The 22,146-nt window shown below is 39.8% G+C and overlaps 5 protein-coding genes across 10 annotated transcripts; 4 read left to right on the top strand and 1 right to left on the bottom strand.

The window, feature by feature from the left end:
* The first annotated feature begins 4 nt into the window (after window positions 1–4).
* On the top strand, window positions 5–5,605 carry LOC117629208 (protein STICHEL-like 2). 2 transcript variants are annotated; one of them, XM_034361721.1, is made up of 9 exons: window positions 5–399; window positions 519–689; window positions 1,064–2,774; window positions 2,883–3,102; window positions 3,559–3,744; window positions 3,892–4,080; window positions 4,331–5,066; window positions 5,146–5,203; window positions 5,334–5,461. In XM_034361721.1, the coding sequence occupies exons 3-9, from the start codon at window positions 1,170–1,172 to the stop codon at window positions 5,406–5,408; spliced, it is 3,069 nt and encodes a 1,022-aa protein (XP_034217612.1). In that variant the 5' UTR covers window positions 5–399; window positions 519–689; window positions 1,064–1,169; the 3' UTR covers window positions 5,409–5,461. The 2 variants fall into 2 exon arrangements, with proteins under 2 accessions (XP_034217612.1, XP_034217611.1); XM_034361720.1 differs by having other exon boundaries at window positions 7–399; window positions 519–628; window positions 5,334–5,605.
* A 525-nt stretch (window positions 5,606–6,130) lies between these two features.
* Window positions 6,131–11,144, top strand: LOC117629382 (probable Ufm1-specific protease). The gene is made up of 13 exons (XM_034361948.1): window positions 6,131–6,438; window positions 6,548–6,904; window positions 7,461–7,729; window positions 7,877–7,964; window positions 8,076–8,251; window positions 8,860–8,950; window positions 9,278–9,400; window positions 9,563–9,610; window positions 9,700–9,776; window positions 9,912–10,000; window positions 10,342–10,453; window positions 10,538–10,640; window positions 10,756–11,144. The coding sequence occupies exons 1-13, from the start codon at window positions 6,258–6,260 to the stop codon at window positions 10,983–10,985; spliced, it is 1,944 nt and encodes a 647-aa protein (XP_034217839.1). The 5' UTR covers window positions 6,131–6,257; the 3' UTR covers window positions 10,986–11,144.
* Window positions 11,117–12,825, bottom strand: LOC117629383 (CD2 antigen cytoplasmic tail-binding protein 2-like). Its single transcript, XM_034361949.1, has one exon. It carries the CDS (start codon window positions 12,465–12,467, stop codon window positions 11,298–11,300), a length of 1,170 nt encoding a protein of 389 aa, XP_034217840.1. The 5' UTR covers window positions 12,468–12,825; the 3' UTR covers window positions 11,117–11,297.
* Window positions 12,826–12,829: 4 nt separating this feature from the next.
* Window positions 12,830–16,629, top strand: LOC117629381 (pentatricopeptide repeat-containing protein At5g50280, chloroplastic). 3 transcript variants are annotated; one of them, XR_004586076.1, is made up of 3 exons: window positions 12,830–13,938; window positions 14,376–15,935; window positions 16,132–16,629. XR_004586076.1 is itself a non-coding variant. In XM_034361946.1 (2 exons), exons 1-2 carry the CDS (start codon window positions 13,088–13,090, stop codon window positions 15,679–15,681), a joined length of 2,157 nt encoding a protein of 718 aa, XP_034217837.1. In that variant the 5' UTR covers window positions 12,830–13,087; the 3' UTR covers window positions 15,682–16,063. The 3 variants fall into 3 exon arrangements, 1 of the variants encoding a protein (XP_034217837.1); XR_004586075.1 differs by having other exon boundaries at window positions 16,077–16,629; XM_034361946.1 differs by lacking the exon at window positions 16,132–16,629 and having other exon boundaries at window positions 14,376–16,063.
* A 590-nt stretch (window positions 16,630–17,219) lies between these two features.
* Window positions 17,220–21,252, top strand: LOC117627215 (MA3 DOMAIN-CONTAINING TRANSLATION REGULATORY FACTOR 1-like). Of its 3 annotated transcripts, none has more exons than XM_034359182.1 (4): window positions 17,220–17,541; window positions 18,044–18,268; window positions 18,945–19,039; window positions 19,158–21,252. In XM_034359182.1, the coding sequence occupies exons 2-4, from the start codon at window positions 18,049–18,051 to the stop codon at window positions 20,955–20,957; spliced, it is 2,115 nt and encodes a 704-aa protein (XP_034215073.1). In that variant the 5' UTR covers window positions 17,220–17,541; window positions 18,044–18,048; the 3' UTR covers window positions 20,958–21,252. The 3 variants fall into 3 exon arrangements, with proteins under 3 accessions (XP_034215073.1, XP_034215071.1, XP_034215072.1); XM_034359180.1 differs by having other exon boundaries at window positions 17,225–17,541; window positions 19,155–21,252; XM_034359181.1 differs by having other exon boundaries at window positions 17,225–17,541; window positions 18,033–18,268; window positions 19,155–21,252.
* The last annotated feature ends 894 nt before the right edge of the window (window positions 21,253–22,146 follow it).

Genomic DNA, 22,146 nt, shown 5'->3' with positions numbered 1-22,146 from the left:
TGAAATGACCATAAAACCCCTGAAGAGCTCACTCTCCGAGACTGACAAGCAGACCTACGCTACTATTTTCTCTGCACAAACTCTGCAACAAAGCATCAGAAAATTTCTGACTCAGAATTTAGCTGTGTCCTCTCCTCTCTGTCCACGTCGGCTCCTCGCTCACAAGCAATGGCATGCCTAGACCTAACCGCCCCTCACATTTATTACATTTACTACTCTGCCACTTACCGCGCCTCTATCTTCTTCCCCTACCTATGCTGCTCCACGACAACGGAGCTCAACCACCAAGACCTCTGTTTTAGGGTTAGGGTTTTATTTAATCTGCTCCGCTTTCTACGCTACCCCTTTGAAAAATATCGTCAAGTTCCAAGAGGTTTTTGATTATTTCTATTTCGAAAGGTTTGGGCTTTTTTTCTCATCTTTGTCGTTTCGCTTTGTTTTTTTTCTGCGTTTGAATATTTTTATTGTTTATTTTGGAACTGTAGATGCGTTCTTTGACTCTCTCTCTCTCTCTGTAGACTGTGTGGTGTTGAGCTGGATGATGGTGGTTTTTAGTTGACTAAATGGGAATGGGCTTGCAGCTTTTGGTGGAATGTATTAGTCAGCAATGCTTGTTTACTGCATGTGGGTGAGTTTTGATGCTTTTTCTTGGGAATGGCTTTGTGGGTTTTTCGTTTTGTTATCCAGAGGTAAGATGAAAGAGCTTTTTATGAATTCCATGGTGTTATTCTGTAACGGTGTTATGTACTTCTGTGAATGCTCAAGTTTTGATTTTTGTTTTCTCTAAAATGGCAATGCTGAATGCCTTTGATGAGAAATCAGTGTATTCGTTGTTTCTTGCTCCTCTCCCCCCTTCTTTTGCTCACTGATTGGTCTTTCAGACGGTGAATGACAGAACTTAACATTAGTTTTGAATTTTTGAAAAAAATTGTTTCGTCTGCCATTTTGTGGTTTTGGTTTCTCTGTGGAAAGTTAAATCCACTACAGTTCTTTGCCTGTTTTTGATTAAGAGGTTTTCTCTGGTGTCCATTTTAATGTTGTATTACTGCCTTGCCTCTTTCAGGTTGGGAATGCGCAGGTCCTTTTGAGTCCTGAAATTTGAAATTTCATGGTAAATTTTGGTGTTTCTTTGAGTTCTTGTGTTTGATTGTTATTTTCTGTTCGAGAAAATGATGGATGGGCGGCGGCATTCTGTTGATCTTCCTATTTCTAAGACTCTTGTGGCACTGAGGAGGGTGAGGTCTCTAAGGGATCCATCAACTAATTCTATGAGCAAATTCTCTGCTCCACTTGAGAATGTAAATTGGGAAACAAATTCAAGTAATGACATTTCTATGCGATTCATGAATACTTTCCAAGAAGGTGGCTCTGACCAACATCGTTCTTTGAGACCAAAGAATTTGGGTTTCTACAGACACAGAGGAGATTTCTTAGATGATTTTGAGCTAGATTGTGGTTTGGAAAAATCTAGGTTGATCTTGCATGAGAATTCAGAGTGGGTTGGAAGCACAGGGAGTCGTCCTATTAGGAGCAAACAGGCTGAAGAATTTGATTTTTCAGAATCAGATAAGGAAGAGGTTTGTGGAAATAAATCACTCAGTGATAGATACTGCAGTAGTCAAATGGATAAAGGATTGGTCTTGACACGTGTCAATACTTTGGAGGATGTGGATTATGAAGCAGATGTCAGATCATCATATTTAGAAAGAACAGATCAGATTACATCAAAGCGAAAATCACAGTGCAACAATCGTGTAAATTCATGTGGGGAAGTTGGTGAGGTTACAAGTGAAGTAGGCAGTCCATGCCCCTCAGCTAGTGATGCTATATCAAGCCATAGCGCATCTTTATTTGCAAATGAAGCAGTTGATGCTGTAGATTGCAATCGTCCTAGTTGTGAGGTCAGCTGCTGCTGGTCAAGAACCCCTAGATTCAGAGAAGCTAACCGTTCTTTGGATGTAGATGAATATCCTTTGTTATACAAGAATGTAGATGAGAGTGTACTTTATGAGCAGAGGAGCTTGAAACACATTGGTAATAAAACTAACCCACTATCAGAAAATCCTAGGAGTCTGAGTCAGAAATTCAGGCCAAATTTTTTTAATGAATTGGTGGGACAAAATTTAGTAGCAAGGTCTCTTTTGGGTGCTATCTCTAGAGGAAGAATAACCTCAGTCTATATGTTCCATGGCCCGCGCGGTACAGGAAAGACATCTGCCTCAAGGATTTTTGCTGCGGCACTAAATTGCCTTTCACATGAGGAGCATAGGCCATGTGGTCTCTGCTGCGAATGTGTTTCCTTCTTTTCTGGAAGGAGTAGAGACATTAAGGAAGTAGATTCTGTGAGAATCAATCGGAGAGACAGGGTTAGATCCCTTATTAAGAATGCAGCTATACCTCCAGTTTCATCACGTTTTAAGGTTTTCATTATTGATGAGTGCCACTTGATGCGTGGGGAAACATGGGCGACCGTTTTGAATAGCATAGATAACCTTTCTCAACATGTTGTCTTCGTGATGATCACTCCTGACATCGATAAGCTTCCACGAAGTGCAGTGTCACGGTCTCAAAGATATCACTTTCCAAAGCTTAAAGATGCTGATGTTGCAAAAAAATTAGGGAAAATCTGTGTTGAAGAGGGTCTTGAATTTGATCAAGGTGCTTTAGGCTTCATTGCTTCCAATTCAAATGGTTCTCTTAGGGATGCAGAGATGGTGCTTGATCAGCTAAGTTTGCTTGGTAAAAAAATCACAATGGCCCAGGCATACGAATTTGTGAGTCCTTGGAAGTTTATTTTTATTCATACTAATTACTTTTATATATAGCGCAGTCTATATATCCAGTATTTACAAAAAAAAAAAATCCCTGATATTGTTATGCAGATTGGAGTTGTCTCCGATGATGAATTACTTGGTTTGCTTGATCTGGCATTATCATCTGACACATCTAGTACAGTAATAAGGGCCAGGGAGTTGATGAGATCCCGGGTTGATCCCATGCAACTCATATCGCAGCTGGCAAATCTTGTTATGGATATTCTTGCTGGTAAATGTCAGGATGGTGCTTCTGAAGTCCAGAAAAGGTTCTCTAGCAGGCATACATGTAAGTAGTTAAATATGGTCGCATGCTTCCTGAAGATCACTTCAGAATTTTGTACAGGAAATGAAAGTTCTTTAAGCATGCTGTCTTAGACCCTAAATTTTGTTTGATTTTGGTCATAACTTACTACTGTAAACGAAATTAATTATTAATGATTTTTCAAGTACTCCACTAATGGTTTTTATACATTATAAACTGTACTTAGTTATTACCACTCTGTCTTCTCTGCTTCAAATCATATTCTTGTTTCAAGAGGTCATCTTATATAAGTTGCTCATGCATTGCCCTTATAAGTTAATATTATAATATGCTTATTGTTCCTTCAATTTACCTTGAAGAATTTGGTTTGAAAATAGTTGTCGTGGTTCCTGCATTATGTTTACTGCAGTTAATTACTGTGTCATCTTATAGTTATACACTTATACTATGGTGGTATTCTTTCAATTTCCTCTGTCACAGCTGAGGTGGACTTGCAGAAACTGAGTCATGCTTTGAAAATATTCTCTGAAACTGAGAAGCAATTAAGGGTGTCCAAAAATCAAATGACATGGCTTACTGCAGCTCTGCTGCAGCTAAGCTCTGTGGAGTCTTCTTCCTTGGATGGTAATGATACAAAGTTGTGTTTGAGAAGTACACAAGACAGAGGTGAGAATAATTACATTAGCTGATTCCGATTGTGATGAATAGCTTCTATTTTAATTCTGTTCATGGAAATGCCTTTTATTTTCCGTAAGTTCAAGTGGTTAGTTTGGTAAAAGTTTGATATCAAGTTTTGTGGCACATCATCCACAGGGGAGAGCTTCAAGAACCTTGTCACTTGTTCATGCAATGTCGATATACTGGACAAGTTGGGAATGCAGAAGGATAGTGATGGAAAGTTGGAATCCATATGGAAGAGAGCTACAGATTCATGCCAATCCAATTCACTCAAGAATTTTCTGAAGAAACAAGGAAAATTATCTTCCTTGCTTGTTAGCCAAGGTACATACATCTAGAATTTCATCACTAATTCTATGGTGAAATCACATTTGAACATATATGAAAGCCAGGGGAGACATTTCAAGAAGATATGTATCAGCAACTTTATATTCTTAGCTTGCGCTTGTTAGATCACATTTCCATACATGCGAACTGTTTTAGCTGACTTAGGTTCATAATCATAAACATCGGCTCTTATAAGAAATGGGTTTTCTTATGCTCATGGCACTAACAGAGTAATGCTCAATTTTAGGTTTAGCAATAGCTGAATTGGAATTCTGCCATCCTGATTATGTATCTAAGGCTGAGAAGTCATGGAAGATCATTGCAAGTTCACTTCAATCTATATTTGGTTGTAATGTGGAGGTCAGGATCAATCTTGTACCTTGTGCTTCTGATTCTAAGTATGCAAAAGTGAAGAAGCCATCTTTTAGGTTGTTCAGCTGTTCCCGCAGAATACAGCAGAAGTCACAATCATCTACTGGACGTGGAAGTGATTCAGACTATTCTGAGTCCACATCTGAAAAGCCTATATTAAGTAACAGACCTATTTTACATTGTTCCTCTGATTGTGCCTATCAAATGCCACATAACTGCCGTGACAGAATGGTGGTTGTAAGTACCTTGAGAAATAGTGAAGGAAATATACTCAGCACAAGGACTGCCTCATCCCGCAGATCATTTGAAGATGATACATCAAAGGCACCCGGGTTAATGGTTGATTCTTCGAAGGAAGAGGAGAGCAACCATGAAAGCCAGGTTTTATCGTCCGAAGAACCTGAACATCAACCAAACTGTTTCCCTAGGACTATGAGGCTTCAGAAGAAGTTGCGTTCATCAGATGCTTCCCAGATGACATTTTGCACCAAACTACAGAACAAGTTTGGGCCAAGCAGGACATCTTTTGAAACATGTCTTGTGGGAAATGATTCATATGTCTTCTGCAGTGGCTCTTGTAGCAACATTGACAGCTATAAAGATGAGGATGCGTAAGTTTTGCTGTGGTCTTCTTTCTGTTTTTTGGTGCCCTAAATTTTTGTTTTAAGATTCTTGTTGTCTTAATTGCAGATTGAAGGAAAACTCAGGTTTGCTTTGTTGGAGAACCCCTACCTTTCCCTTGGGAAAGGTATAGCAACAATGATAGTAGGAAATAAAAAGAGAAAATTGATTTTTTGTTGAAGTTTTGGACCATTTCTTGAAAAGATTATATTAACACTTACAAATATCTGACTAAATCAAGTGTGTTAATGCTGCAGGCTTGGCAGCTGAGGCATCAACGACAAAATTCACACCCTGGTTGTTGGGTCCTTCCCTGTGCGACTGCGAAGTAGTTCTACAAAGGAGTACCTGACAGATAGCTGTAATTTATGATGGCCGCAGAGGAGCTTCAAAGAAATTCATACCTTGGACATTTCTCTTTTGTAGGTCTTATCTTGCAATTGCATGAGGTTGTCATTGATGTTATAGATATTTTCGGGAACCAGATTCATGGTTATATATAGTATATAGCAAGAACTGTTTTTTCTTCCATCTAGTATTGCGCCTCTCATTTGGTTTTCTACAACATGCTTATGAAACAATCGACAAACCAATTTTGGGTTTTAAAAAATTGGGAATTGTTATTGTTTCACTCCCAAAATATCATTGGAAAAGACGAGTCGGGAGAAATGTATGATGACTTTCTTGGAGTGTCAATAACTCGTAAAGATTAATCTTAAAAAATAAAAATAAAAAGTAATGTACGGAAATGATATGCATAAATGAAATGCACACCTACCCCCTCACGAAGGCATAGTGATACTTTTCTTCCTAGCGTCGGATGAGACCTCAAGTTTGAATCCTCATCTCATAAAGAAAACTGCAAACAATCCCTTGTGTGATCAAGATCAAGAGTATGCTAAATTCTTAATTTTTTTTAATGACTAAAAAACCTGAAGGGGTTCCAAGGATGAGAAAATAACCATCAATTGGGCCCAACGGCCCAAAGTACAACGATTAAACAATCACTGGGCTCAATGGCTTGTAAGTACTCTCCACTGTGCTTTTTTATTTGTTTTATTTTTTGGGAGTCAGACCCTCTCCGTTTGTCAGTTGCCAAATTTCGGCTTCCGCCGAAAAACGGTAGTGAAATCGAGAAGACGAGCAGCTCTGCATTTGGCAAAGCTCTCAGTCAGTAGGAAATGGAGAACGTGTACGAGAATACAAGCGTTCGAGTTCTCTGCTCTAAGCTTGTGCTCTACAAGAACGAACCCGGCCTCCAATGGCTGATCGGATCCCCATTCTTCCCGCCACTTACCGTCGTCTCCACCCTCAGATGCATCCACACCGATGCCTCCTCTCCAGACTACCACAGAGAATCAGGTACCCAATTTCAGTTTGTTTCCCGAGAAAAAAATTACAGAAATTCAATAATTGCATTGTTTTCTCAAACATAATTTCAAACTCTGATTGGTTTCCGTTACCTGAGCAGAAGAGCTTCGAACGTTACTGTTCAAAGGATTTGAGGTGATCGGAGCATTGATATTTGCAAATTCCGATGCTGAAAAGAACGCCGGCGAGGCTATTGCTGCGGCTCGAAGGTTGCGAAAGCTTTTCTGCGGTGAAAGAGAAAAAATGGATAGTCAACAAGTAATTGGAGCTGTTGCGGATTTGAACGGCGGCGACATAAAGTTTTTCGTGTCGAAATCCGAGAGTTCTAAAAGCTTTGAATGTGTTAACGTGTTGTATGAAGATGATCCTGAGAAGTATATTTGGGAGAGGGGTTGTCTGCTCCGATGTGAGCTTCCGCTTAAGTTGCCGATCTATTATCCAGTAAACAAGCCGTCTGGTAAGTTGTTTCGGTGGTGCATTTTTTTAGAACTGCGTAATTTGCATTCAGAAATTTGATTGAGCAGTTCATGCTTTGTAGTTTGTTATGTTTCTTCTGTGAATTGGTTGGCTTCTAGTTCTAGATGAGCTACTGATTGTTCAGAGCAGAAGTGGGAAGTTAAGTTCAGGAGCTTTTACTCAATAAAATTTGTGCATAGTATGTTTACTGAAGTAACCTTGATGTAAATCTAGAAATTTAGAATCACGGAGTTATTAGAATTACTACACTTATAAGTGTATACATTACTGAGGTTTTTGCTACAAAAATTTAAAGTATCTGGCATTAATAATTTTATTTGTTTAATTGACCTCTTTAAAGAATAAAGCTTTGTTGAGTGTCAGTTAACGAAACTATGAGCCAGAATGGTTCATGTTCACCTTTCAGTTTTGCCCTTAGACCTTCTCATTAATTTCTAATTTCATACTTGCAATCTGACAAACTTTAGCCACTATTCACTCCATGTGGTTCATCGGAATTGATTTGAATGTTCATTTCTCGTGTATTGTTGTTTTAGACTTGGAAAAGATATTTCGGCGTGCAACTGAAGCAGTTGTTGCCAAGTTCAAAGATCCAAAGATTGCATACATGGTAGAAGCATTAAGAAAAACTTCTGCTGAAGTACCTCAACCTGTCATCCTTCGTGGTGTAGATTTGGATTTTGACACAGATCTCTCAAATGTCAAACTTTTGGATGAAAGAGCTCAAAATTCTGATGCAGATTCTTTATCATGTTCGCACTTCTGTCTGGAAAGTAAAAAAGGCTCACCAGTATATTCTGCTGAGGTAAGAAAAAGTGTAAGAGATTACTTGGGGCGTTAGTTTGCTTATGTTGGATCTTGGAACGCAACTATTTGGGTAGTTTGTTTTTATCTTCTTTCAGCAATAACAATGGATATTGGAATTCAATTTTTGAATACCTTTCCTGCTTAGCATGCAGATAGAATCCAAGTGAGTGTTCTGCTGAATAGGTCAGTTAACTCTGAAAAGTCTACTGCACCTGTTGCAGAATATTTTCCAGGTATTGCTTTGAATTTTAATCACGTAATCATATTTATTTTCGAGTATGAAGCTGTGTATTGGAGATGATACCTGTACTCAGTTTAATGGAATCTAAATCATGTGGTTTCAGCTTTGGAAGAAGCCAGAGTTTTGGTGGTAGATTATAAGCTAGAAGTGCTCTGCTATGCAGTCAAGGGTCTCCCACTGAGGCATGCAGTTTCAAAGTTAATTATCCCAGGGTTGGTTGATCAGTTTAATTTAGTGGGAAATACAGTCCTGCCGAACCTGTTAGCGCAACATCCTCAGGTTAGGCAAACCATGTCTTGTATCATATGTTGAACCCTAAAATTCAGAAAAAAACAAGATTATCTCTTCTACAAGTGAACTTTTCTGTTTCACTATCTCTTTCCATGTGCATGCTGCCTGCTATTGGGATACATAAGGACATCTTCTGGTCAAAGGCCAATTGTTGGTTGGTGAACCCTTAACACTTCACAATTCAGGCTTTGGGTTTACCAAACCGTTTTTCTATCCTTCCTTTTTTATAATCAAAAGAACGAGTCTCATTGGCATTAACCTCATTCCACTATACAATTTTCTCTTCTTATTTCAAATATAGACTACCTTTCACAGTGTGCTTGTGCTCGCATTCATTCACCTAATTATGGACTAGCACATATGTTGGCATGCTAGAAAACCTTAAGCTCTATCTAGGAATTCCCAGAATATCTGATGCTCATTTATAGAAATGTTATATAAAGAAGCTAGTATATTAATGATTATCAGAGCAACCAGACCTAACTTCCCTCTTTTGACATGGTTGTGGTAAGTCCGAATATTGTTCTCGTAGTATTTTCATTCCATTTTTTTTATTTAAATTCTGAACGCAACTATTTGGTTTATTGCATTGCCAGCTACATACCTATCACTTTAGCCCTCCTGGTGTTCTGCATCCAATTACTGTTGTCTATGAACTCAACTATGGGGAAACAGAAATGAAGCAAGGTAGGCAGTGGTGATGTTGAACTTTCTTCTTCCAGGGAACAATCTATTTAGTAAAGCAGTGCTAGTTTTAAAACACAAAGGGTAGAATAATTTCAAGTGTCTCCTAGCTGGAAGTTTAGAGGTTGTTCTTTTTTATCGTCAAGAGGTAGAATAAATCCTTTCATTTCTTGCATGATTAAAATGTAGCGTTCGGTTCAGTGCTTGTGAATGTGGAAAAGGGTGTATTATGTTTTTAGATGCAGGTTTTTAGAGAGGGAGCTTGTACGAGGTTCTTTTGGAATTTGATCGTAGGATTACTTTTCTTAATCTTGTCTTTGCTTTCTGCAGTTGAAGTGAGGAAATCTTTACATTTAAGACTGGGTTTACCTTTCGATCGGCCTCTTTTAAGAATTGCCAACGCTGTGGATTTCTTTGTGAGGGATGGCGTAAGGAGTGACCCGACACGGAAGGGTAACCATTTTCCTTTAAATAGGCAACTCCATTTGTCAGTTGCAAGGCATTTATTCCCCCCCATATCCCCTCTCCAGAAAGAAAAGTTGTATTTTTTTTCTTTTCTTTTCGTTTTTCTTTTGGAGTAGTCACTATTTTGATACATTCCTGTGGTAATATCAGGTTCTACTTTGCTCAAAGATGTGCACCTTGGGATTCCTAGCAGTGGGGGTTGGTGGCTGGTCTTGTTTCTTTGTATATTCCCTTTCCCTGCTTCCGCTTAGTGGAATTTTATTTGGAACCATTGTATCTTTATGCAGTTTCAGGGGGCAGTGTGTCTATGGTGCAAGGCTCGTATGAATACTACCATTATCTACAAGAAGCATTTAATGATTCAGTAATTTTCACAATCTCCCATACCTAGTAGTTATAATATCCTGTTGAGAATACGTGTTCAACTTTGCTTAGGTTGAATTTTCGCAATTAATTCTATTAAATATGTCTATTAAGTGTTGTTCTGTTTCCCTGCTAGGGGTGGGGCTGTGCTTATCGTTCTCTACAAACTATAATTTCATGGTTCAGAATCCAACATTATACATCCGTAGAAGTTCCATCGCATAGGTATGAAATGTGCCCCAGTATAGGATTTGCTCTGCTATTTAATTCTTTTTAATGCCCTTCTTTGTTAGTTAGTTGCTCATCCCACGTTTTAGAGATATTTGAAGTCGTCATGACCTACTGACCACTGTATTTAAAGTTGGGTTTTTATATGTATGTTAGTTGAAGTTATTCCAATGTTCTCATCTGTTACTCTGTTAATCTGAAAAGAAATTCGCACCATAAATAAAACCCTTGTTTCGTTTTGACCTTTCAACATCATTTAATGTCTTTCCTCTTTTCGTTCTATTTGGCGCTAATTATCAGTGTCATACGATTTGATCTGACAAGCCAAGTGATATCAGGGAAATACAGCAGACACTTGTAGAGATTGGTGATAAAGATCCTTCTTTCATTGGTTCACGCGAATGGATTGGTGCCATTGAATTGAGCTTTGTTCTGGACAAGCTTTTGGGTGTAAGTATCATCAACGTGGTTTACTGGTAATTTCTCATATAAGATGCTTTGGGGTTTAACCTGATTGGTTTTTGTATTGAACAGGTTAGTTGCAAAGTCATAAATGTTAGATCTGGAGCTGAGCTTCCAGAGAAATGTCGAGAGCTGGCCTTGCACTTTGACAATCAAGGAACACCTATTATGATAGGTTAGCGTATTTGACGCTTCTCTTGGTTAAAAGATAGGATGGAAATTTTGCAGAAACAATTAAAGAACTATAAAAGAGAAGAAATCTTCTCTTATAACTTAATATGTGGATGCAGGTGGTGGTGTTCTTGCATATACCCTCTTGGGAATTGATTACAATGAAGCAAGTGGAGATTGTGCGTTTCTAATACTCGATCCTCACTACACCGGCAACGACGAGCACAAGAAAATTGTAAACGGCGGATGGTGTGGGTGGAAAAAGGCTGTTGATAGCAAGGGAAAGAGTTTCTTTTTGCATGATAAGTTCTATAATCTTCTGCTTCCACAGAGGCCTGACATGGTTTGATCTATACAAAAACCATCATCTATACAAGATGGAGAAGGCAGTTTTCTAGGAAGTTACGTGCTATGAGGTAGATTTAGATTAAATGAAGGGCATTATCTATGTAGGCATTTGTTCTCAACAATATATATATATATATAAAATCCCATTCTGTAATTTGAATATAGTGAATTACAACTAGCTTATAAAATTTGAGAGTTCTTGACCTTTTCAATATTTGGCCTTTAGTTTCAGAAGTTTCTAACATCCTTTCTGTTTTGTTAAGGAAAAAACAGGTAGACATCAATATGAATCTAAATTCTAAACCATCAATTTTCAATTTGCACCGGTCTCAGCAGCAGCAGCAGCCTGGCCATGGTGAGTGATTTCATCATATGCTCCAGTCTCCTCATTGAACGAGTACCATAGCCCAGAAGCAGCAGAGCAATAGAGTCCAGTAGATGGATCATAATAATACCCCAAACTGCTGCTATAATAGTACCCAGAAGACTCATCCAACACATAATCATTCTCCAATTGCGAGGGACCAACCCCATCCGAATTCGATGCTTGAGCAGTTGCATCTTGATCATCTTCACCAAACATATCATATTCATCTCCAGCAGATTCAGCACCATTATTCGTACCCAATGCCGCGCCTTGGCTTCTTGCCCTAGCTAAACTCTCATACCCTTGAGCCTCACGCTCAAAAATCTCCCTCTTCTCATGATTCACATTGTACTCCCCATACTTGTCCATCAGGGTCACAGCATCCTCTGTCAACTGATCGAAAACCCGCTTTGTCTCAGCGGGCATCTTCTCCCTCTTGTTCCTTGCAGAAGAAGAAGCTCCCTTCAACCTCCTCAAAGCCTGCAAAACAGTCTCTCCATCCTCCAGCACATCAGCAATGCGCCGTTTAATCTTCCCGATATCATCACCATCAGACAAAGGTAAATCTTCACCATCACCATCACCATCACCATCTTCATCTTCTGTTTTCCGAGCATATAATTTTGTCTCACCAGCTTCAACACTGTCAAGCCAAGCATCCTTGACCTGGTTCTTCTCATTGGGGGCATATTCAACAAAATTCCCATCCGCATCAAAATAACCCTCTTCCCTCTCCTTGTCCAAGTTGAAAGGCTCTATTGGAATCCCATCCTCCATCAAGTTCTCAGAGTCCAATCCTTCGTATGAAACTTCCGCCTTGGACACATCTTCGCCAATCCCATCCTCCCCAAACCTGTCGTGATTTCTCTGGCTCCGTCGCTTCTCTCGCTCTTTGGCGGCAGAACGAGGGTCCGCCAACCCAATCCCAATCCCATTCTCGTCGTCGTCCTGAGCTCTGCGTATGTTTACCGCTTCATCTCCCAGCCTCGCCTTCTTCCCCTTTGGAAACCTAACCCTCTTTTCCGCTGTGGGTTTGCCGGAATCGGAATCGGAATCGGACTCTTCGGAGATCACCTTGCGTTTCAGATTTGATCGTGATGGCTGATTCGATTCCATTGAAGAAATTTGATCGTAATTGTTGGCTGATGGAGTAGGGCTCCCTTTATATAAAGAATTTTTTCACCCGGTTTGGGCTACAAGACAAAAGCGATCTATCCTATTGCAAAGAGGAAACAGAATCCTAGTGTGAACTCGACACCCACCCAAATTTTTTCTCTTGCAGTTTATTTAAATACAAACGATATAAGAGAATTTGAACCTAAAAAAAAGGATATCGGAGGTGGTGGAAATCAAACTTAGAACTTCATATGCATGGATAAATGCTCTAGGGAATATTTGGGAATGGCCGACGGGTTGGCAGGAAGGGAAAGAAAAGGAGTACGGGTTTGGGTGTTCAAGAGTAGAAGGGGTAAAAATGAGGCGCTGGTGTCCAAAGAATATCCTTGGGTGTTATATCAGTCTCTAAAGTCCAATTACACATTATGCAAAACTGGGATTTCTAACTTGTTAGCCCAAGTATCAGCAGCCCATCTTCTTCTGCCATAACCCAAACCAGAAAACGCACCGTTTAGGGCCTGTCCGTCTTCCCAGTCAATATTGTCGAACAGCACATTTCCCAGGAGGTGGTAGTGGTTTGCTTGCTAGTAGCAGCGGCAACCTATCCAAAAAGCCAAACCATGGCTCTCATAAGCCAACACCTCACTCTTCCTCCACCATTTCCCTTCCTTCACAATCACTCTCCGAACTCTCTCTTCTCAAAGCCTTGCCTCTTTGTGTTCTCCAAAAACCTCAGACTTTTCTCTCTGCACGCAGCTTCCTCCTCCTCCACTCCCACTCCCACTTCTCACTCCTCAACCCCCATTTTCCTTCCCTTTCTCCAAGACGACGAAGAAGAACCAGAAGACCTGCAAGAACTTGAAGAAGAAGAAGAAGAAGAAGAGGAAGAGGACCCAGATGATCCAATTCTCAGATTCTTCAAGTCTCGCAGTTCAACCCAGGACTCTCAACGTGAAGGCAAGCTCTCTCTTCAAAAGAACCGTCGCTCTGCTTGGCGTTTAGCTGACGATACCCAACTCGTAGACGAATCAGAAACTGACTCTGGCATCGAAGGAGTGCTTGAACAACAAAAGGAACAAGCCAGAGCATTGAATTTTAATTCAAGGGCGTTGTCTGAGGAAATTGTCGAAGAAATTTTGCAAAAAGCAAGGACGTTGCCTCAAAACTTGACATTGGGAGAGGTATTGGGAGGTTTTGAAGGAAGGGTTGGCGAGAAAGAGTCTGTGAAAGTGTTGGAGTTGATGGGCAAGGAGGGCCTTTTAATGGGTTGCTTGTATTTCTATGAGTGGATGGGTTTGCAGGAAACTTCTCTAGTTACTCCTAGGGCGTGTTCAGTTTTGTTTCCTATGTTGGGGAGAGCTGGAATGGGCGATAAGTTGATGATTTTGTTTAGGAATTTACCAGCTAAGAAGGAGTTCAGGGATGTTCATGTTTATAATGCTGCAATTTCTGGCTTAATGTGCTCTAAGAGGTATGATATGCTTGGTACCTTATTTTAGTTTGCTCTATAGTTGTTTGTGGTCAATTTGTAGTGATATTAGGAATTGTAGGCTTACCAGTAAGTTTGTTCATAGGAAGAGTATGAGGATCAACAAAATGATTGACATTAAGTCATAAGTTAAATAACATATAATATTTTCATGCGGACAAGTATGTTGTATAAATTACATAAAAAGTTACTGGCAGTTTGGATCATCAGCTTTCTGTTATGTGCGTGTTTCTGTAGACCCAAGGCAAACTTGAATTATACTATCTTCTTAATATAGCTGGTTTAATTATTAGTTGAAAAAAAGAAAGAAAAAAGAAGGCAAAGCTATGGCTATTGGTGTGCAACTCGAATTGGCAATGATTTCAGATTATAACGCAACTTGCCAGAATTCATTGCTAATACCTGCCAACTTATTTCAGGTATGATGATGCTTGGGAGGTATATGAGGCAATGGAAGCAAATAATACCCTTCCGGATCATGTGACATGTTCAATTATGATTACTGTCATGAGAAAAGTTGGCCGTAGTGCAAAAGATTCATGGCAGTTCTTTGAGAGAATGAATAGGAAAGGCGTCAAATGGAGTCAAGAAGTTTTGGGTGCTCTTATAAAATCATTCTGTGATGAGGGGCTGAAAAGTGAAGCCCTTATCATTCAAGTAGAAATGGAGAAGAAAGGGGTCTCATCAAATGCCATTGTTTATAATACTTTAATGGATGCTTTTTGTAATTCCAACCAAGTTGAAGAAGCTGAAGGTCTCTTTGCTGAGATGAAATCAAGAGGCATCAAACCAACAGCAGCCACCTTCAATATTTTAATGAGTGCATACAGCAGAAAAATGCAGACTGAGATTGTTGAGAAGCTGCTGGTAGAAATGCAGGATATGGGATTGGAGCCAAATGTCAAATCCTATACATGTCTTATCAGTGCGTATGGGAGGCAGAAGAAGATGAGTGACATGGCTGCAGATGCATTTTTGAGGATGAAGAAAGCTGGTATAAGTCCAACTTCATATTCTTATACAGCTCTCATTCATGCATTTTCAGTCAGTGGCTGGCATGAGAAAGCTTACATTGCATTTGAGAACATGCAAAAAGAAGGCTTAAAGCCCTCCATAGAAACATATACTGCTTTACTGGATGCATTTAGGCGTGCTGGGGACGCACAGATGTTGATGAAAATATGGAAATTGATGATCAAAGAGAAGATTGAAGGGAATAAGGTGACATTTAACACTCTTCTTGATGGATTTGCTAAACAAGGTCACTATACTGAAGCAAGAGATGTGATTTCTGAATTTGGGAATATAGGTTTGCAGCCAACAGTGATGACATATAATATGCTGATGAATGCATATGCACGGGGAGGGCAACACTCAAAGTTGCCGCAGCTGTTGAAAGAGATGGCAGCTCTCAATTTAAAACCTGATTCTGTAACATACTCGACCATGATCTATGCCTATGTCCGTGTTCGTGATTTCAAAAGAGCATTTTTCTACCACAAGCAAATGGTAAAAAGTGGACAGATGCCGGATGCCAGGTCTTATGAGAAGCTTAGGGCAATTTTGGATGTAAAAGCTGCAAGAAAGAACAAGAAGGACAGGAGTGCTATACTCGGTATAATTAATAGCAAAATGGGGTTGTTGAAAATTAAGAAGAAGGGAAAGAAAGATGAGTTCTGGAAGAACAAGAAAAAGCGCTACGTGAGAACTGATAACTCACAGTGATAATCCTATTAATGGAGTTGTGGCACGAAGACCTATCTTCAGCTCATCATATTCTGGCATTCCCTTCAAACTTTCAGAAAGTTTATCAGATAGTTGTTTCGTCTCAGGGCACACTGTCTAAGTTGGGAACTTGGAGGAAAGCAAAACCACACCAAAGTTTTATGGTGAAACACTCTACAAGATTTGTATGGCCCTTCGCTAAACAAGAGGATTGGCTGCAGCTGATGTATGCCAGTTTCCATTAATGTGACTAGGTAAGTATATCTGTTCATATCTCAATATCAATATAAGGTGAAACATTCTTATGCCGGTCCCCTGTACAATAACAATTGATCTGTAATAAAAAGTTTTACATGAAGCATTCACGGTTTTTCTCTTCTTCTATTTATTTGCAGTCTAATCTTATTCGGCGCGGATAAAATATGAGCCTCTTGCTTTTGTATGTTTTAGAATTTTGGAGGAAATTTCATTTCAACCCAGCTTTTCTGCTGTGGCTAGGAGGAGTAAGCTGACTGACAACCATTGAAGATTAGTAGGTTTACAGATTCTTGTTCATCCTGGTGCACAAGTCCCGGCAGATTTCTCTTCCCAGGTCCACTTATTTTCTAGGGTTGGCCGTGGCCTCTTCAGTCTTCAAGAGGACAATAGCAACTCCATAATTATTCCAAAATCCAGTTGCAACATCTTTTTCATATGCTTTGATGCGAAGAATCATCATGATATCTGGCTTTCTTTGAAAATCTAAGAATGAAAGGAACAGCATGAGAATCAGGAAGCCAAAATCTCTTGAGAATTCAACCTTGTCTGATTGGTGAACTAGAACTCCATTCACATCAAGTTGATGAAGGCTCAACTTGACGGTTTTTCTATATAGTTCTGGTTTACACTTCTACTTACGGTTGTTCTCTAACTTTCGGTTCAATGAAAGTTCAAATTTCCATTTCTTTACGTCATTTTGCAAAAATTCTTGGGCAGGGCGGTCACACTGCGGTGAAAGTAATATCTTACTTGTTGACTTGTTAATCTATTGTTCAAGTACTTTTTGACTTGCTCGCCGACCAAAAAAATTACTTGTTGAGTTTCCCAAATTTACTCGAGATAACGGCCATGGTAATTCTTCTGTAATCAGTCAATAATGTCAGCATTAAAAACTTTACCATCCCAAATTATCAGCCCTAAATTGACTCCTAATTACGAATTCATGTCAAGTATTTACTACACGAAACATAATTAAATGAATGCTATCTGTGTCCTCTTTTAATAAATACTTGGGAACAAAGATAACCTAATTAGGACAAAACGACAAAAATAAGGGTAGTTGGGTAAATTCGATACGACTGCCCAACGAAAACCCTAACCCGGTTAGAGCGGAGACGGGTGGAAGCACAAGACAGGGGCACACAGTGGCGCTGCCTTAAGCGCGAAGGCCACGTGGACGGTCCTATCCCTAATACACCAAAACCCCCTAATGATGACGTGTAAAATCGTAACCGTAGCCTCCCTATAAAACCCTCCGCTTCCTCATACTTTCGTTCTCATCCATTTCCTATCTCTCTCTCTCTCTCTCTCTCTCTCTCTCTCTCTCTCTTCTTTTCTAACCGATTGAGACAGACACTGTCACTCACAGATTCGGATCCACCGGTTTATGATAAACCCGGACCTTCTCTGATCCATTAGATCGACGTCGTTTAGATTCGAGGCTCGGAGTTGCTGCTCGTCGTTTCGGTGATTTCAGTGGACTTCGGAGTTCCGACTTGGATATCCGATTGCTTCTCCTGTTCTTGGCTCGAGATCCGGGCCAAGCACAGAAGAAACGGGCTCTGGCTTTGGATTCGGTACTCTTAGACTTCACACGGACAGGTACTCTGGCTTTCTTTAAATTTTGTTCTACGCTTATGCGTCGTTTGCTTGGTTGCTGAGAAAAGCTTGGAAAAGAAATTAAAATGATGCATTTGGTGTTTGGTTTTCTCATTGTTTGGGACTCAGGAAAATGATATTTTAGTTTCACTGTGACTGAAGCTACATTTTGGTTGCTTCTTGTTTTTCTTTTTCGCACATTATTTATGGTTGTGTATTTCTTTAGTTTCCTTCATTTTCTAAGTAGCCAAACAGCTTATAGTTGTATTGATTTTGTAGTTAAAACTCATACCTCTACGTGGTTAATGGTTAATAAGCACTTAAGCCGTTGGATTAGTTAATATTGCTCAAGTAAAATTTGCCTATACGCGTTTTTGTTTTCATTGAGTTAATAATATAGTAACAGTAAAGACTAAAGTGGTTAATATTTCTAATAGAAAGTAATTTTCAAGATCTAATACTCTATTATCTATTCGATATTAATATTGATATAGGATTTTTCCAGTGTAAATGGCATCAAAGGAAGGATTCCTGACGAATGAGCAGAGGGAAACGTTAAAAATTGCCAGCCAAAATGTGGAGATTTTGTCATCATCCCCGAAATCCCCGACATCTTTTCTTTCGGAACATCATGTAAAAGCCCCTGCTGGTGGGAAGGCACCAACAGCTGGGATAGCTGTGCGGCATGTTCGCCGGTCGCACTCGGGGAAGTTTGTGCGAGTGAAGAAGGGTAAGTTCCCTTTCGGTGCTTTCTTGACTGGGGTTGATCTAGCTTATGCAGATTTGAAGAGATTGGGATTGCATTAGCTGGCTTATGATTGATCATTGATTTCTATGTAACCATGTTTATGGTTTTATTAGTATCTGTATTTTCCTGAGACGCCCTTAAGAAATGTTGTTGCATATATACCAATGTTTCTTATTTCAATCAATTGTGCTTTTAACTTTTTCTTAAGTAAATGATCGTTACTCTAGTTTTACAGGGTCTGAGGCTCTAGTATTCATTATTATAGTTTGTTTTAAAGTAGTTGATGTTGCTATAGTAGTTGGAGTCATGTATCATTTTGGTGTTTGTGAAGATCAACTACAGTATGCACAATTATGCATCTCATGCATGAATGGATCTTTCTTCCTTTGAAGCGGTGTGGTTAGCTTAATTTATCTGTTGTTAGGGTCTGAATGAACTCTGCAAGATTCATGACCGATCAATTCAAACCCGGTAGTATTTGTAATTTACATTTGGTTGGGTTAATGGTAGAGTCATTTTCTTTCTTGCTTTTCAAGTTTAGATTTGATGTTGTTTTGTGGTGCTGAATTGATGATACTGTCCCTGATTGTTGAAATTACCTATTCCTGGTCTTTCTTTGGTGGCATTGATTTCTCTTTTCTTTGTCTAATGGCAACAGAGGGAGGCGGTGGTAAGGGTACATGGGGAAAACTGCTTGACGCTGATAGTGAATCCCCTATTGATCGCAATGACCCTAATTATGACAGTGGCGAGGTAATATATTTTTAAAAGTTTAGTTTCAATCCCCTATTGATTGCAATGACCCTAACTGTGCTCTGATTAGGTGGATGGAATATTCTGATTTTTAATTTAAAGACTCTGGTTTCAGCAGGAACCGTACCAACTTGTTGGATCAACTATCACAGATCCCTTGGATGAATACAAGAAAGCCGTTGTTTCAATCATTGAGGAGTACTTCAGCACTGGTGATGTGGCATTGGCAGCATCTGACCTCAAAGAACTAGGCTCAAGTGAATATCATTCTTACTTCATTAAGCGACTTGTTTCCATTGCCTTGGACAGGCATGATAAGGAGAAGGAAATGGCTTCAGTTTTGCTTTCATCTTTGTATGCTGATGTCATTAGCCCTATCCAGATTAGAGATGGATTTTTCATCCTTCTTGAATCTGCTGATGACCTTGCAGTGGACATACTGGATGCAGTAGACATCCTCGCTTTGTTCCTTGCTCGTGCAGTGGTTGATGACATCCTTCCTCCAGCCTTCCTCACCAGGGCAAAGAAAGCACTCCCAGAATCTTCAAAGGGGGTTCAGGTAATCCAAACTGCTGAGAAGAGCTATCTTTCAGCTCCACACCATGCAGAACTTGTGGAAAGAAGGTGGGGTGGTAGCACCCACATTACTGTTGAAGAGATGAAGAAAAAAATTGCTGGTCTATTGAGGGAATACGTAGAAAGTGGAGATACTTTTGAGGCCTGTCGGTGCATAAGGGAGTTGGGAGTTTCATTCTTTCATCATGAGGTTGTGAAGAGGGCTTTGATTCTTGCCATGGAGATTCGAACATCAGAACCACTAATAATGAAGCTATTAAAGGAAGCGGCTGAGGAAGGGCTGATTAGTTCTAGTCAAATGGTAAAGGGGTTTTCTCGTTTGGCAGAGACCCTTGATGACCTTACTCTTGATATTCCATCAGCAAGCACCTTGTTCGATTCGCTGGTCCCGAAGGCCATATCTGAAGGTTGGCTTGATGCTTCATTTTTGAAATCCTCTGGTGAAGATGGTGGCGTACGAGTCGAAGATGAAAAAGTGAAGCGGTACAAGAAAGAGATTGTGGCCATAATTCATGAATATTTTCTCTCAGATGACATTCCGGAGCTTATCCGGAGCCTTGAAGATCTTGGGGTACCCCAATATAATCCATTATTCTTGAAGAAGCTGATCACCCTTGCAATGGATCGAAAAAACCGTGAAAAGGAAATGGCATCTGTTCTGCTTTCTGCCCTTCACATTGAGATCTTCTCAACTGAGGACATAGTTAATGGGTTTGTCTTGCTTCTTGAATCTGCAGAGGATACTGAACTGGACATTTTGGATGCTTCAAATGAGCTTGCTCTTTTCCTTGCAAGAGCTGTCATTGATGATGTCTTAGCTCCCCTGAATCTGGAAGAAATTGGCAGCAAGTTGCCACCAAATTGTAGTGGGAGTGAGACTGTTCGAATGGCTCAATCACTCATTTCTGCTCGTCATGCCGGTGAGAGGATCTTGAGGTGTTGGGGAGGCGGGACCGGCTGGGCTGTGGAGGATGCAAAGGACAAGATAGCAAAGCTGCTGGAGGAGTATGAGAGTGGGGGTGTAGTAAGCGAAGCCTGCCAGTGCATTCGTGATCTTGGGATGCCCTTCTTTAACCATGAGGTGGTGAAGAAGGCACTGGTCATGGCCATGGAGAAGAAGAATGACAGGATGCTTCACCTGCTTCAGGAGTGCTTCAACGAAGGGCTGATCACAATTAACCAGATGACAAAAGGCTTCACCCGAATCAAGGATGGGCTAGATGATTTGGCCCTTGACATTCCGAATGCAAGGGAGAAATTCAGCTTCTATGTGGAGCACGCGCAGGAGAAAGGGTGGCTCCTTCCTTCCTTCGGATCATCTGCTGCGGATGGCTCACACTGACCCAGGCTGCAGCTTCTTGAGAAGAACATATATTTTTCGATTGCTTCTCTCTCATGTATGTTGTTGCCCATTAGCTGTGTACTGTTTACAATCTTTGTTTTCTGCACTTTTTTAAAAGGTGGGATGTGGGTGGTATTGGGATGTTCAGATTTTTGTTCTGATGTTTTTCTGTTATTAGCGGTAAAATCTGATCGATGAGATTATAGTGATCCCACTGCCAATGTATAAAGTTGGTTCTCTTCGCTTACCTTACATTGACATCTTTTGAAGTTTTATAGCCTAAGGTGGTTATTCATCTGCTGTTGGATTTTGCTACATTTTTTTTTTCTTTTATTAAATATGCAATGGTTCCTTTATGCGAAGAAAGAAATTGCACTCATGCCCCGAAGTTCGTAGTGTACATTTTCTCAAAGATGAGAATTAAGGTTCAAAATGTGAAAAACTTTTTTCTTTGAAGGACAATTAAAGAAGGTCACAAAAATCTTAGAAGGGGAGCGTTAGGTTTGGCACCCGATAGTTTGTGTTCGGTTCTCTCTTCTTCCAATATCGTTTGTATTTTATGTTCGGTTCTCTCTTCTTCCAATATCGTTTGTATTTTATATATAAAATAGAAGTTCATGAAAACCTATGCAATACCAAGCTTCAAATTTTTTTCCCTCTACTCCGACATTGTACTCTCAATCCCACTAAAGGAGATTTCGATCTGTACTCAGGCTACAAGCATTGTTACTTCTTGTTCTCTTTCGATGCACCACTGAAGCCCGCATTCTTGTTTTCTTGGACGACAAACGACATCGTTCCTTGCTCTCAACTCTAGTCATTTTGATGAAAAACATGCTCTCAGCCAGTAACCTAGTTCATCATCTAACTCATTTACACATGATTGAAAAATTTTTGTTCTTAAGGATTTCATTTAACAACCAATTTATGTCAACCCACAGATAGAGCAACCCAACCCCGAGTGTGTGCTCTTGGCTGAAGAGATTGAAGTTCCCAATAGTAAACCAAGCAAAATTAATGTTGTACTAGTTCGATACATATTTCAGTTTCCACAATTTTATATGGATTTTATTGATTTGTTTTATCTAACTGTATGTTATGAGTCTGGCTAGTGCAAGTATACATATATATTTTTAGTACAAGCGATAATTTAAACTAGAAGAGAGATAATTTCTTACGCACACAAGAT

Source organism: Prunus dulcis, chromosome 5 (genome assembly GCF_902201215.1).
Source record: "Prunus dulcis chromosome 5, ALMONDv2, whole genome shotgun sequence".
Lineage (NCBI taxonomy): Eukaryota > Viridiplantae > Streptophyta > Magnoliopsida > Rosales > Rosaceae > Prunus > Prunus dulcis.
The sequence above is the reverse complement of the archived record's forward strand: the minus strand, read 5'-3'. Positions and strand labels throughout refer to the sequence as shown.